Genomic DNA, 14,949 nt, shown 5'->3' on the forward strand with positions numbered 1-14,949 from the left:
AGTTCAACTCTATCCAGTGCGGCCTTAATTGAGACAACGGGTTCTTAATCCCGTGACACGTCAATCAGCCTGCCAACGCTGTGATGTTTCTGCCATCAACACTTTGTGAACTGTCGCCGTAATCATTTTACACACATCACGGAACAGAATTACCACGGCCTGCATTTCTTGCATTTCATTTTTCCATGATCTTCCTGCCATATGTCTTTCTTTCTTTCTTTCTCTCTCTCTCTCAACATTAATGAGTACACAGAGGCCTCCTGATGCAGGATAACATTGTCTGCATCTGATGAAGTCGACTCCGGTTTACAAAAGTTTACGCCACAAGAAATGTGTTCCTCATTGAGGTCTCTCTCTCTTTTCAACTGTGAGTTGCGTGAAATCAGTATTTTTACCAATTGCTCCAGAGCTCTCCGAGGTTGTCTCCTTCACTCCTTCTGCGAGAAGTTCTGGCCTGAAAGACAAGATCAACCATGATAAGAGGGGATGTAGAAAGCTGGAGAGTTCAGTGGTTTAGGTATTTGGTGGGGAGTTCCGATTTTCCCCCCCAAAGTTTTTTTTTCTCTTTTTTCAAGAGTGTTTACATTGCCAGAAGAGGGAAGGGAGCATCTGATGGTGCTGTCGGGGCAATCTTGAAAAATGAGGTCCAAAGCTAGTATTAAGCACAAGCCTGCTGGTAGAATCCTAGTGGCAGATTTCTCAGAAATCTTCTGGTGGCAGATTTTTTGAGAAATCCTCTTCTGGTGGCAGATTTCTGAGAAATCCTCTTCTGGTGGCAGATTTCTGAGAAACCCTCTTCTGGTGGCAGATTTCTGAGAAATCCTCTTCTAGTAGCAGATTTCTAAAAAAATCAGGATCTGTGGCTCTGATTGCAAATGAATTACTGAGAGTTCTTTCCTTCTATGTGAAAATCCCCCCTATTCCCACACGATCACCCATCCAAATATTCACCCCACCGGACTCTGCTTAGCTGCTGAAAGGAAAAAAAAAGATCCCAGTGAGAACCAAGTGTAAGGAAAGATGGTGGCTTGACCTGTACCTCTTGATCACAAACCGGATACTGCTGCTCGCCTGGAGGATTTTCTTTAGCTTTGCAATCCCGAAGCAGTTCGGTCGCCGGAGCAGGATTCCATCCGGCAAGCCCACCACAAAGAGGTCTTCCGGGTACATCAAGAATTTGGAATAGGGGACTTTAACAGGTTCTGAAATTCCTATGGCTTTAGCTGCAAAACCAAGCAGGCCAAACCAAGCCTTTAGCATGTTATTTATTTACATCAGCCCTGTTTCCCCGAAAATAAGACCTAACCTGAAAATAAGCTCTAGTAGGATTTTTCAGGATGCTTGTCATATAAGCCCTACCCCAAAAATAAGCCCCAGTTAAGTGAAACCTCCGCACTTTACCCTTGTGCAGCAACCAGAAGATGATGACATGACTATATTTGAATAAATGTAGATTATTGTAAATGAAAGAAATAAAACATCCCCTGAAAATAAGCCCTAATGTGTTTTTATGGAGCAAAAATGAATATAAGACCCTGTCTTGTTTTCGGGGAAACACAGTATTTATACAGATTTGAAGATCTGATATTCCTGATAGTCAGCCTAAATCTGGCTTCCTGTAGTTTGAGCCCATTATTACATGTCCTGCACTCTGGGACGATCGAGATAAAGATCTGGTCCCCTCCACTGCCCTCCACCTTTCAAGGATTTGAAAAGTGGTATCCTATCTCCCCACCCCCCACCCCCCAGTCTTCTTTTCCTCCTAGGGCTTGGCTTTATTTATTTATTATTTACATTTATAGTTTGCCCGATATCACAAAATCTCAGGATGGGTTTCAGAGCCAATTTAAAAATGTAAAACCTTTAAAACATTTTAAAATTAAACATGTTAAAGCACATGAAATCAAATATTAAAACATGATTGCATCTCCCAAACCCCTAAAACAGAAACTTGAACTGCCCACTCACGTATTTCCTATATTACTCTGTTTCGCTTTAAATTTGCAGGTCGGCACAGCCCATTGATATAGGCCGATAGTAACCATCTGGCCCTTACAAGCTCACTCAGATTGTCCACTCTTTTATTAAGCAATAAAAACCCAACAAAATAACACCAAGTCCCGGAGCTTACCATATCGTGCGTTGAACAAAATCTCAACTTGCTTCCTCAAGTGGCTTAAAACATCTCCTACACTATCTGGAAAACAAAAAGCAGCAAGCTATCAAAAGGAAGGGCTAACAGTAAAAGCAGGAGGAGACGGGGACGACAGAGGATGAGATGGTTGGACAGTTTCATTGAAGCGACCAACGTGAATTTGACCCAACTCCGAGAGGCAGTGGAAGACAGGAGGGCCTGGCGTGCTCCGGTCCATGGGGTCATGAAGAGTCGGACATGACTTAACAACCAAACAACAAAACAGTAAAAACAAGATTTTCTTGCTTAATTAATTAATTAATTAAAGTTTTGCTGTTGGTTTGTAATGTTGATTTTTGTTTTTAATTGAAACTTTTATTTTAAAAACTATTTTCAAGGTTCCTTATTAAACAACTGTGTAAGAACAGAAAATAAAATCACCGTGAAACAGGAGAGATGAAAATCAGAGATTTAAAAGGGCTGTAGAAATTAGAAGCACAGAAGCCTTGAGATGAATTAATTATACTATTCTATATTATATTATACTATACTACACTACCTGTCCGACAGATGGTCACTCTGGGTCATCCACAATGATGACAATAACGTAAGAAACATAACAAACTCAAAACCCAATTCAGTTTAAGCTAAATTAAACTAAATCGACAAACGTTTAAAAACAGGGAAATGTGATTTCTTAAGCAGTGATATATTAGGAGAGAACTTGAGCTGCTCATTATGGACGAGTGTGCAGATCAGAACTTTACTTTCCACTGGATTTTGCACGTCTTGGAATGTTCTCAGCAACTTAGATATTCCTTAATGTATATTTAAGGCACGGGCAAACATTTCTATTCTTTTCTGTATGTCTCTTTGCTCCTCCACAAGGGCTCATCCCGGACTCGGGCAATGATGGCCAGCTTTAAAATGAGCGGGAACTATCCACCATTTCTACAACCTCCGGGCCTGTTCTTGAAACCTTTCCTTTCCTATCCAAAAAACAGAGAATAAGTGGGCTTTCAGAAGTGGGAGCCTCTAGAAGAGGAGAGGCCTCTCCAACAAATAGCAAGGTCTACTGTACAGGGGTCCAGGCCAGAGATCTTTCTGTTCTTTTTGGTCTTGTTTTTCAAAACAAAGTGAACAACTCTTTCAGTTTTGGGGTCAAAACGTGGAAGGTTGGCATTTGAGAAGGGAGCTTTGCTCATGCAGGAACCCCAGGAGGCCGTGGAAGGTAGAACTCCCGTTTCATGCAGGCCATGAATCCACTCCGGTTTTCATGCCGAACTTTACAGGCGTAGAATCCTATCCCCACAATAGGGTCAGCACTGAATGTTCAGGCCAAAATCTGCAGCAGTTTCAGTGGCCCTGGAATTCAGAATGCTCCATTCTCCATCGATGGAAGTGTCTGTTCTGTGTCATCAAGTCGGAACAGATTTATAGCGACCCTAATAGGGCTTTCAAGGTAAATGAGATATACAGTGGTGGCCCGCATAGCGAGATTAACCCGTTCCGGATTAACCGTCACTATGGGGAAACATCGCTATACAGAACAGAAAACGCCATAGAAACGCATTAAACTTAGTTTAATGCATTCCTATGGCTCTTAAGCTCACCGTTCTGCGAAGTTTCTCCATAGCGCCGCCATTTTCGCACCCTCGGTAAACAAGGGCAGGGCACGAAAATGGTGCGGGCGGCCATTTTCTGCACCCGGCAGCCATTTTGGAACCGCCGATCAGCTGTTCCCAAAATGGCCGCCGGGTGCAGAAATGATCGCAATGCGATGTTTAGCCTATCTAAACATCGCAATGCAATCGCATTAGCGACCCCAAAAAACGGGTCGCTATGCGGATTTGTCATTAAACGGTGCGCTCGTTAAGCGAGGCACCACTGTATAAGGAGCACTTTTACCAGTTCAAGTCCCCAAGGGAATTTCCATGAGCGGGGATTTGAACCCTGTTCTTCAGAGTCCTAATCCGTCACTCTATCCACTACACCAGACTGGCAGTCTGAAACTCAATGGATGGCAGAGGTGGGCAAAATTAATTAGAAGTGAAATAAACTTACCTTTACTCTCCATCTGCTTTTCACCATGTTGCAAATCATTGCCGGGCCCTTTGTCTGAAAACCAGAGAGAAGTCTTACCATTAGCTTGAACCTCCCCCAAGGAGCTTAAAACACACAAACAGAAAGCTTTTTTATCGGAGCTTTCGTCCCTGCCCCGCCTCCTCTGGGAGCCGCCTCTGAGTGGGCGCCCACCAGAGGAGGCGGGGCTTTGCCAAACGCCTGTTCGGCTGATAAACAAACCGGCACGAACCGTCAATTCGTGCCCAACTCTACTGGCTGTCGAAGTCAGATTCCAACAGCTGAGCACAAACAGAGTATGGGAAGACCGGACCGCCGTCGAGCCCCGGATCACCTGTTAGCTTGTCGCACGCATAACTGGAATCGTCTGGCGTCCCACGATGGGCCGACACGTCATGGGCTTCACCAGGACCCGGCGATCTATCTGTTCAGGGCAGAAAAAAGCAAGAGGGTCCAACCGTCCTGTTCCCTCAGTTAATGCCCTACCATGAAACCCTACAAGAACAGACGTTCTCTGGTTTTGCAGGGCAGGAGAAACTGCCCAGGTGGAGGGTTCAGGAACGGTCAAGATGGTGCCTTTGGAACCAAGAGTTTGCCTCGTGGGCTTACGGGCGTTTCTACCTGGGACTGTGATCTGGATGATGTCCACTTCATCAGGTTCTATTTTGATGCGTTTAATCCCTCCCAGCTCTCCGGAGGTTCCTGTGAAGGAAAAGAGGAGCAGAAATCAGAAACGAATCGGACTGTGGAACTCCCTGCCACTGGAGGCCAGCTGGGCCCCATCTTTGCTAGCCTCCCGCGAGCAGGCAATGACCTTTCTCTACAGGCAAGCCTTCCCTCAGTGGCTGAGTGGAGAGGAGAGGTTTTAAAAATGGGATGGTATGTATTTTGTTGCTTCTAAATCTGTTTTAGCCAGCATTCTTAATATAACACTATTAATTCTTTCTAAAAGAGAGAAGTAAGGGTATGTGATTTACCTGGTTCACAGTCTCCAGAGGCAGAGTTTTTTTCAGACCTGGGAGAATAAAGCATTATCGATTTTGTTTATTTCAAAACTGCTCCGTATACAATTATTGGCTGCTTCCAAAGAGATAGCGAAGTCACAAAGGAGGTATCTTAATAGAAGAATCAAAAATACTTAGATTTTTTTTTAATTTGCAAAGTGGCAGAATATTGTATTTGTTTGTCCCCAGAATTTGACAGGCACAATTTACTATGTGTGGGATCAGTATCCACAGTTTCACTTCTCCACAGTCCAAAAATGTAAAAAATATTTTTAAAAGAATACTAGAAATACATATTTTCATGATGTATCTACCATAACTGGCCACTAGAGGAAGCCAGAGACCATGCTATGTATTCTTGTTGCTGGAAGACTACGTAGCATGGTTCTCGCTCCCTCTAGTGGGCCGTTATGGTAAGGTGACATGAAAATGCTTTTTTCTGGATTTTATATTCTTTTACCATGTGATTATATAATGGGGGGGGGGGGGAACGGAACCAATCTCCTGCAGATATAGGGGTGCTACTTTATTCCCATTTTACAAATAGAAAATGTGTGCATCTCTAGAAGCTGTGTGCCAAGTTCATGGCTTAAGGGAAATGTAAATAAAGATGGCTCACCAAGTCCAGAAAACAAGGACTGACATAGTGAGTCAGATGGACAGTCTGTTTCGTCTAACTCTTGGTTTCCAACAAAGGACAAGCCCAATAAACAGGACATGGTGGAAACCCAAAAGGACAGCACTGAGTAGCTCTACATGAGGCTTTCCCACCTGCAGGTGCCACTGGACTACAAACTCCATCATCCCCACCCACAATGCGGTTGAGGTTGGTGCCTTCAGTTTCGCGGGAAAACAAGAAATCCACTCTGGGTTTTTAGCCTGAACTTTACAGGAATCATTCTGAGGGACTGAATTCTGCCCCTACATATAGGTTCAGCACCATGGTTAGCTCCTATGATTGGTCAGACTGAAACTCAGAACAGATCCCCACCTCTGTGAAAGGGGGACTCATTGGCCTTCACTAAAACAACAGGTGCTATCATTAAAGAGATCAGAAAGGCCGGTCTAGGATGATGATGATTCAAAAATCTTAGGCACAGTCAATCAAAATCCAGTCTGTGTTCAGCAAGCCTGCTGTCTTCTGAGCTCTTTTTAAAAATGGGTCGCCTGTTAATATTTATGCCCCTGAACCTCTCTTTACTTTGTGACTCAGCCAGTCAAGAAGACCATTTCCAGAAATAAAGAGGATAAAAGGCGCTATGGAAATGCAAGGTAACAACAACACGTCCAACAGGAAAGGAGATTTACCGATGATCTGATTGCGAAGTCCCAGCCAGATCCAGGAAGGCCATTTGGTGCGGTTCGGGAGAAATTTCCCTGGACGGGCTGGAGGGCTCAACTTTGGGGGTGTCTTTGGTGAATTTACTTCCTGGGTGGCGAAGATCGGGCGACAGGGAGGAGGAGAAAGGAAAGGAAAAGACGTTTTTTGAGTGGCAAACACAAAACAGGGGCTGAAGAGGGAACATTTGGGGATCTCATAAACTCAACTTGGATATGCTTCCGTCCACCTGAATTCCAACTTTTCGGGGTCCCCTCGGGCCCACCGTGGGCCCCAATGGAAAAGTCTTTCCACACCCTTGATGGATAATCCTCATGTTATCCAAGACAAAACTTTCTATCCCCCAGTCTCTTATTATCGACAGATGAGGCTTCAGTTAACCCTAGAACAAAGCTTGGGAAAAGATGTTTTTTGGACTCTGCTACCCAGAATCCCCCCCCCCCCCCCCCCAGTCAGTAAAATCAAGCCCATGCTATCGGGAAGATACTGGGAACTTCAGCCCCCAAAAAGGAACTTCTTCCCATCTCGTAACCAGAGAAGAGAGGCTGCGTTGAGCAGGCCCAGAAGCACTGCCCTGGAATGGGCGCTATTTTAATCGGTCGTTTATTTCTTTGTTTATTTAGGGACCCCTCGTTACCTGAGCAAAAGGTGAGCAGCCTTCAGAGGGCCATAGGTGCCCCACCCTGGATGCTGAGAGGCAACAACCCCTCTGACTAAAATGAAACTATTTTTCTTTTTTAAAAAAAGGCTGGCGGGATAATTCAGTGGTTTGGGCCTCTGGCTATGGATGGTTGGGAGTTCGATTCCCCCGCTGGGCCTTCCTGGGAGAAGAGCCAGCCTGGGTAGCCTTGGGCAAGCTGCGCAGTCTCAGAGAATGGCCACGGGGAAAGCACTTCTGAGCTGGCTGGAGAGTTTGGCGGTTTAGTTGTCTGGCTGAGGAGCCCAAGGTTGGGAGTTCGATTCCCCCACTGGGCCTCCCAGAAGAGCCAGCCTGGGTGGCTTTGGGCCAGCTGCATCAGAAGGGATGAGCAAAACACTTCTGAGTACTCTCTACCCAGAAAAACCCAAAAAGGGGTCACTATAAGTCAGAATTGACTTGATGGTAAAGGTAAAGGTAAAGGTTCCCCTTGACAATTTTTGTCCAGTCGTGTTCGACTCTAGAGGGCGGTGCTCATCCCCGTTTCCAAGCCATAGAGCCAGCGTTTTTGTCCGAAGACAATCTTCCGTGGTCACATGGCCAGTGCGACTTAGACACGGAACGCTGTTACCTTCCCACCTAAGTGGTACCTATTAATCTACTCGCATTTTCATGCTTTTGAACCGCTAGGTTGGCGGGAGCTGGGACAAGCGACGGGCGCTCACTCCGTCGTGTGGATTCGATGTTATGACTGCTTGGTCTTCTGACCCTGCAGCACAGGCTTCTGCGGTTTAGCCCACAGCGCCACCACGTCCCTGACTTGATGGTACATTGTTATTATTCGGGGGGGGGGGAATACCCTTACACCTTCTGGTAACCACATTTAGTGGGGAATCGCAAAACACATTTGGGGTACATGAGCAGGGGACTCGGATGCTGGGGAAAACATGGCAAAATTTCTTCTGTGCCTCCTTGAGTCCAGAAGGAAAATTTCTGCCTATTTTTTAATTTTAATTTGGAGGAGTATTGAAAATCCGATGAGCGCTAGGTGTTCTGTGGCCTCTGAATTTGGGTCCCCAGGGGGCAAGAAGACGCCTGAACACACTTTGCTCAACCCCCCGTATCATACACTGTCCCTTATTTCACTGGGATATCTATAGATGCCATTTATAAGACAATTAACTACCCTGTTTCCCCAAAAATAAGACCTAATCTGAAAATAAACCCTAGTGTGATTTTTCAGGATGCTCGTCATAGAAACCTTACCCCAAAAATAAGCCCTATTTAAGTGAAAACCCTGCCCTCCACCCTTGTGCATCAACCAGAAGAAGATGACATGACTGCATTTGAATCAACGTAGATGGTTGGACATGAAAAAAATAAATTTCCCCCTGAAAATAAGCTCTAATGTGTTTTCTAGAGCAAAAAAGTTAATCTAAGACCCTGTCTTATTTTTGGGGAAACACGGTACAAAGGGGAAAAATTACCCTAAAGCTACCTGGGGGGGGGGGAAAGTTTGAACATAACTTTCTGTTGAAAGAAAAGACCTTCGCTTATGACACTGCACATAAATGGGGGCCTGATTGTCCCATTCAGTTGCAAAAATGGCAGTGGGAAAACAGATTTGCCCCAAAAGCGAATGCCATCAGAATCGCTTCGTTCTTACACACCAAACGAGTTCGTGCACGAATGCCAAACTCTACTTTTGGAATTAAGATGAGTTACGACAGCTCTTCAGTCCATCTGCTTTCCTATTTTTTTTTTTTTTTGCCACAGCGAATGTGGAAGTTTTTGCTTCCACAAAAAAAACCCCACTTTTTCCCCCCGTGTTTCCTAGGATTCTACACGACGTCGGACGTACCTGTGAAAATCCTTTCATCAAACATCCTGCCATGAAAGAGAAAACAGTATTTATTTATTTTAGAGCATTTTTATACAGGGAAAAAAAACCTCACACACATACAACAAGCACACGGTAGCTTTACGACCAAAGGAAATAGCTAAAATCAGCCAAACGTAAGATCGATTGAAAACAACTCATTAGAACCGAAGGCCAGTGGATAATATTAACTATCAGGGAAAAATATCGGGGTGAAGAAGAGTATCTACTGTAGATTAGCCTTCATTCAGCTCCACAAGGCGCTAGTCCAGATTGTGCACTGCCACACCGGTCGTAACAACCAAAAGTGTCCTCGCAGCTACTTTTTTACCCATTCCTGAAGTGTATGGCTGAAATCTTGTTGCTTAGTGTGGTCCTAACACTAGAGTAGGCCCTCTGAATCAGTGGGGATTGATGTGAGTCAACTCCTAAATTCCACGCCAAATGGACTTTGTTGTTATGTCCTATCCAGTCGCCTCCGACTCATGACGACTCTATGAATAAGCGACTGCCAAAATCTCCTGTCCTCACCTGCCCAGCTGAGCTCTCGCAAACTCAAGCTTGTGGTTTCCTTTAGGAGTCAGCTCATCTCATATTCGGCCTTCCTCTTTCCCTGCTGCTTTCCACCTTTCCCAGCCTTATTGTCTTTTCCAGGGAATCCTGCCTTCTCATGATGGGGCCCAAAGTAGAACAGCCTCAGCTTCATCATTTTTTTGCCTCCAAAGATCGTTCAGGCTTGATCTAGGACCCACGTGTTCGTCTTTCTGTCAATCCACCCACAAAAAGCTCTCCTCTAGCACCACATTTCAAATGAATTAATTCTCCCCCCCCCCCATCTGCCTTCTTCAGTGTCCAGCTTTCACACCCATACATGTCCATCGGAAAGACAAGAGTGTACGACCTTGGCCTTCGTCTCCAGTGACACATCCTTACGCTTGACGATCTTCTCTAATTCCTTCTTGGCTGCCCCTCCGAGTCTCTGTCTTCTGTGCCTACTCTCTAGTAAGCTGCAGCTAGAGTAGGCCCATTTGACTCAATGCAACCTACAGAAGAGCTGACTCACCAAATCCCGATGGATTCAGTGGGCCTACTCTAGCGTGACTTAATACACCAAAGCACGGGATCTCAGCCAAATGCACGCTCACTTCAGAATGCAAATATTGTAACCCTCTATTATTTTCTGCACGGAAAGCCAAATAATATTCATGTACTTGATGCTGACGGCAGCCCAAGAAAGCATATGCTAAATAAAACCCGTTAATTTTCAAATGCAACGTTGCTGTTCGTTCTAAACCAAGTCCCGTTTACTCCTGTGTTTCTTTTCTGGGGCAGAAAAGAACCTCAACTGATGCAGTTCCAGCTTTTGAAAACTGAAAACATCATCATGTTAGGTTCAGCATAGCTGGGGTGGGGGGTGGGAAATACAGGTCCCCCAAAGTCCTAAATCACATTTTTGCACACTTACTAGCCTTCGGAGCCCAACTTTGCCTAGAAGCACGACAAGGTCAGAACTTTGGAAGTTGCCTTAAAAGTAACAGCAGATTGTGGGAGAAGCAGAGTGGAGTTTTTGCCCATCTCAGGGACGCACGAAATATTAATGTGATAGCATATTCCGCCTCCCACACCTGGATCTCCTCAAGATAAGTGCCTCCGTGTTACAACCTGCCTATTCAACCTATTTCGGTGGCTCATCACGAAACAGCACACACTGAAATGCAAGACACGGAGGTGAGGAAAAGGTTTTATAAAAATGTCAATGGAGCCTCCTGCTCACAATTACTGCTGGTCTTTGCTAGAACTTGCACAGGGAGGAATCCACAAAGCTGCAGGCATTTATAGGTCTGCAGGAGTCTTTCTCCACGACCTGGTTTTCTTTATTTTTTTCTCTTTCCTTCTAAGAGGAAAGTCTGAAAGAACAGAAGGATCGCTCAGCGCCTTCCCCCCCACACACCTGTCTCCCCCCTTTCAGGCTTCTGCATCCAGAAGTACCTTTTGATGACAAAATGGATGTTGTGTCTCTCTTCCAAAATCCGTTTCAGCTTGGGCACTCCGTACGTGCACGGCCGCTTGAAGGGGATTTTGTCTGGGATGCCAATGATTTCAACGGCGTCCGGATCGCAAGCAATCTTCCGATACGGGACGGGGACCATATGATCCAGGCCCAGGGCTTCAGCTGAAAAGAGACCGGGGGGGGGGAATGTACTCTTATGGGTCATTAAGCAATAATGTAGACCTATTGCGTTGGAAAATTAACTTTCCAGGTTTTGGCCGGAGATGATGTGACTTGTAGGCCACACCACATTTGCAAAGTGGAAAGTCTCCTGATCCTTCCCACTGGTGGTCGCTTTCCCCCTCGGCTGCCGTCCCATCTCTTCAGACCGCCTGAAAGAGTCTCCCACCGAAGAAGCTGGGGCCCTGGGCCGCACATTCATTCATTCATTCATTCATTCATTCATTCATTCATTCATTCATTCATTCATTCATTCATTCATTCATTTAAAATATGGCTACCCCACCTTTCTCCCCAAAAAGGGACCCAAGGACGCTCACGTCCTGAAAAAGACCACACCGAAAAGCTAAAACAATACATATGGGAATATTAAAAAGAAATGGAAACAAGTCAAATCAGCGCTTTGAATTGTGCCCAGAAAACAGGCGGGTAGCCAGTGGCGCAGCGGTAAAGGGGGGGGGGATTAATTAATTAGAAGCTGCCGCCACCAACGAAGCCGTGCCAGGGAAGCATTTAAGAAGAGGGGACACGTAGCATATGCCACCGACCGCGTTGTGGGGGAAGAAAAATATTTTTAAAAAGCAAAACGCCCTAACCTCTAAAGGCATTGCCGCCCCTCCTAAGACTGCGCCATAAGCCACACAGATGATCAAGCAGCCGCTTCTCGCCTACTCACCATATCTGCTGTTAAACAGAATTTGCACACATTCTCTCAGAGTGTTGATGTCCTCCGTCTCTTTTATAAAGCTGTCCCATTTATCTAGGAAAACAAAACAAAAAAAAGAGGTTCTCGCACAGCACGCGATACCACAGATCACACACACCCTTTTCGCCCCGCACTGGGAAGAAAGTTTTGATTCCCCTCCTCTCGGTGCCCTGGTCAAGGGAACCAAGCTCAGCAAAGGAAGGTTTCTGCACTACATTTCCCAGAATCCCATGCCAGGGGAAGTCCCAGGCCAATCAGGAGGTTCGGATAGCTGTAATTAGGAGGAAACTCTCTCTCCCAAATCCTGAGGTTTGAAGGAAAGCCCAGGGAACTTTAGCTGCTTCAGCCGCAAGAGATTTGAGCCAGAGTTTTTTTGGGGGGGGGGGGAAACACTCTTCTTTTTTTAGTCGTTTCACTCCCAGAATCCCCCGCCTGGAACTGGAGAACTCTCGTAGCAGTTAGGATAAAAAGTCATTGTTCGGTTGGAGATGTTGGCAACCTCGCATGCGGCCTTTAGTCGTTCTGGCTGGGAGGGACCTTCCTAGGCTGGAGTGACGGTCCAGCACTAACCAATCCTTTCTTCCCTGCCTCTGAATTCAAAGGAAGCCCCGCCTCTCTGCTCTGCTTCTCTTGCCCCTTCTTTTAGTCTGTTGAAAGCAGCGAGACTGTCGAGGACTGTTGCCGAAAAACAGTCAGACATGTTTGTCATGTTTGCGGATTAATCTGTTCAACCGTAAGTAAACGAAATCTTTTAATTTTTTTTTCCCTTACTAACATCTCAGAGTGGGTTATTGAGACTGTAAGTGCCAGTTAATGAGAGACAAGAGGTGGATTGTTTGGTGAATTTGAAGCTATTCTCCTCTTTGAATCCCTGCACTCATGCTGTGCGGGTAAAGGAACTGAACCAGAAATTCAAAATTCTGCAACATGTTCCAGTTTCTCACTGCTTTCCAGAATTATCAACTGGGACTTCTTTCCAATTCCCCTTTTGTGCTGTATTTCTTCAGCCAGCCTCTCACAATCTCTGATTTAAACTTTCAGACACCTATTAAGGACGGACCAAGGCCGAACAATACCTGATTTGTCATGGACAATAGAAAAAAGGATTCGCTTGGAGGAATGGACATTCTGGATGAGCGGACCGCCCGGGATGGTGGGTTTCTGTCCTAGACATAAGGAAGAACAAAAGCAAAGGAAAATTAGATTTGGGTAGAGAGAAGGGAGAGAGGAAAAAAATGAACAGTGGTGTGGTATTTGATAAGACAAGCACTCATTCTGATTGGCTCCCTGGTCAGCTCCACCCTCTCCCCTATAAGGAGGAACTAAATACACGGGATTGGTCCATACCAAACAAGAGAGGACTTTTGTAAAGTTAATGGCTCTTAATTGCCCCCTCAATGCCAATCTGCTCTCAAATATTTTGGCTCCTATTCCTTTTTTCAGTTCAAAAGTGCAGACACTAGAGTTGGCAGCCATCCGTTGCCACTGCTTGAAGTAACTAATTGCAACTAACATAAGTAACTAGTTCTTTCTGAGCAAGCAGCAATTTTAGAAGGAGTTACTTTCAGTGTAACAAGTAACATTTTCTCTTTTGCACTGTTTTTGCAAACGAGAAAATGAGCGCAATAAAGCGGCTGCAAACTAATGAGCAATGCAAACGGTTCTGTTTGCTAAAGCCACCGGCCAAAAGAAGTAGGTCTTTTGCAAGGTTAATGGCTCTGAATCAACACACTTCCTGTTCCCACCCAATGGGACCTTCCGAGGCGCATTGGGTCGGGGCCTTTCCGCCGGCTTTCAACAGCCACTCCTTGGACAGGAAACATGAAGGCCCATTACCACAGCAGTCACCAAACTCCTGTGGCGAAGGCACCTTCGCTTCTCCTGACGGCCGGGACCGCAGCATCTCGCTGACCACGCTCATCCCATGCCGGCCGATATGACCCTCCTGCTTGATTTCCATGGCGATCTGCGTGGGCACTGACAGGCCGTACAGGAAGCTGTTGGGGGTGACCCCGGAAGCAATGTCTTGGTTGGCCAGTTTCGGGTGCACGTTGTTAAGGCCCGGCTCTCGACTCCCCTTGGACGTCAAGGCAGAAGAGGTCCCCTCGGCCGTCGGGTTTGGCTCCCTGAGGGGGTCCTCGGGTGGCCTAAGAGAAGGAGGAGTAAATGCAAGAAAAATTGCAGAGAGATCAGATCATGGAAGGCGGTCTTCACACACCAGCCAATCAAACGCCTCTTCCGGGAAAGCCCACTAGTCAGATCAAAACAGAAACCAAAGAGTATCTTCTTGAGAGCTGGCTGGATAGCTCAGTGGTTTAGGTCTCTGGTTACGAACTCAGAGGTTCTGAGTTCGATTCCCCAACTGTGCCTCCTGGGAGAAAGAGCCAGCCTGGGTAGCCTTGGGCAAGCTGCACAGTCCCATGGATACCCCCCACCAGAAGAAAGAAATGGACAACCGCTTCTGAGTATCCTCTGCCTGGAAAACCCCGGGACTGAGCAGCTTGCCCAAGGCTACCCAGGCTGGCTCTTCTCCCAGGAGACACACGGGGGAATTGAACTCCCAACCTCTGACATGAGTTGCTGGTTTCAGAAAATGCTCCTCTGCAAATAGGAAGGCAAGAGACCCAGTCCTTCGGCAACACTGGGCCGGGGCTCGTTCTCCCAAGCGTGCACAGACACCGGAGAAATTAGAAGCAAGTGCTTCATTTATCCATGGTTTCTGGCATCCACACAGGGTCTTGGAACCAAACCCTCACGGTCCTACCGTAGTGCAAAAACAGTCCTTGTTATGATTACCGTATTTTTTCCATGTATAAGACTATGCTTTTGTCTAAAATCTTTAGACTAAAAATTGAGGGTCGTCTTATACATGGAAGTAAGCTGAGGACAGAACAAAAACAAGTGGAGGGGAAAGCAGGGATCAAATCAATCCTGCAGC

The 14,949-nt window shown here is 46.0% G+C and overlaps 1 protein-coding gene across 4 annotated transcripts in view; it reads right to left on the bottom strand.

Moving 5' to 3' along the window:
* Positions 1 to 14,949, bottom strand: part of GTF2IRD1 (GTF2I repeat domain containing 1) — a 74,438-nt gene that overhangs the window by 17,846 nt on the left and 41,643 nt on the right. For all 4 annotated transcript variants that reach the window (XM_072978442.2, XM_072978440.2, XM_072978441.2 and 1 more), the window contains 13 exons: positions 13,848 to 14,158; positions 13,088 to 13,177; positions 11,982 to 12,065; positions 11,065 to 11,248; positions 9,058 to 9,083; positions 6,529 to 6,649; positions 5,194 to 5,231; positions 4,838 to 4,918; positions 4,551 to 4,640; positions 4,199 to 4,252; positions 2,132 to 2,197; positions 1,040 to 1,223; positions 396 to 454 (listed from right to left, as the gene is read on the bottom strand). In XM_072978442.2, coding sequence (XP_072834543.2) covers positions 396 to 454; positions 1,040 to 1,223; positions 2,132 to 2,197; positions 4,199 to 4,252; positions 4,551 to 4,640; positions 4,838 to 4,918; positions 5,194 to 5,231; positions 6,529 to 6,649; positions 9,058 to 9,083; positions 11,065 to 11,248; positions 11,982 to 12,065; positions 13,088 to 13,177; positions 13,848 to 14,158 — 1,388 coding nt within the window. The remainder of the gene's footprint in view (positions 1 to 395; positions 455 to 1,039; positions 1,224 to 2,131; positions 2,198 to 4,198; positions 4,253 to 4,550; positions 4,641 to 4,837; positions 4,919 to 5,193; positions 5,232 to 6,528; positions 6,650 to 9,057; positions 9,084 to 11,064; positions 11,249 to 11,981; positions 12,066 to 13,087; positions 13,178 to 13,847; positions 14,159 to 14,949) is intronic.

This window comes from Pogona vitticeps, chromosome 7 (assembly GCF_051106095.1).
Source record: "Pogona vitticeps strain Pit_001003342236 chromosome 7, PviZW2.1, whole genome shotgun sequence".
NCBI classification, from domain to species: domain Eukaryota; kingdom Metazoa; phylum Chordata; class Lepidosauria; order Squamata; family Agamidae; genus Pogona; species Pogona vitticeps.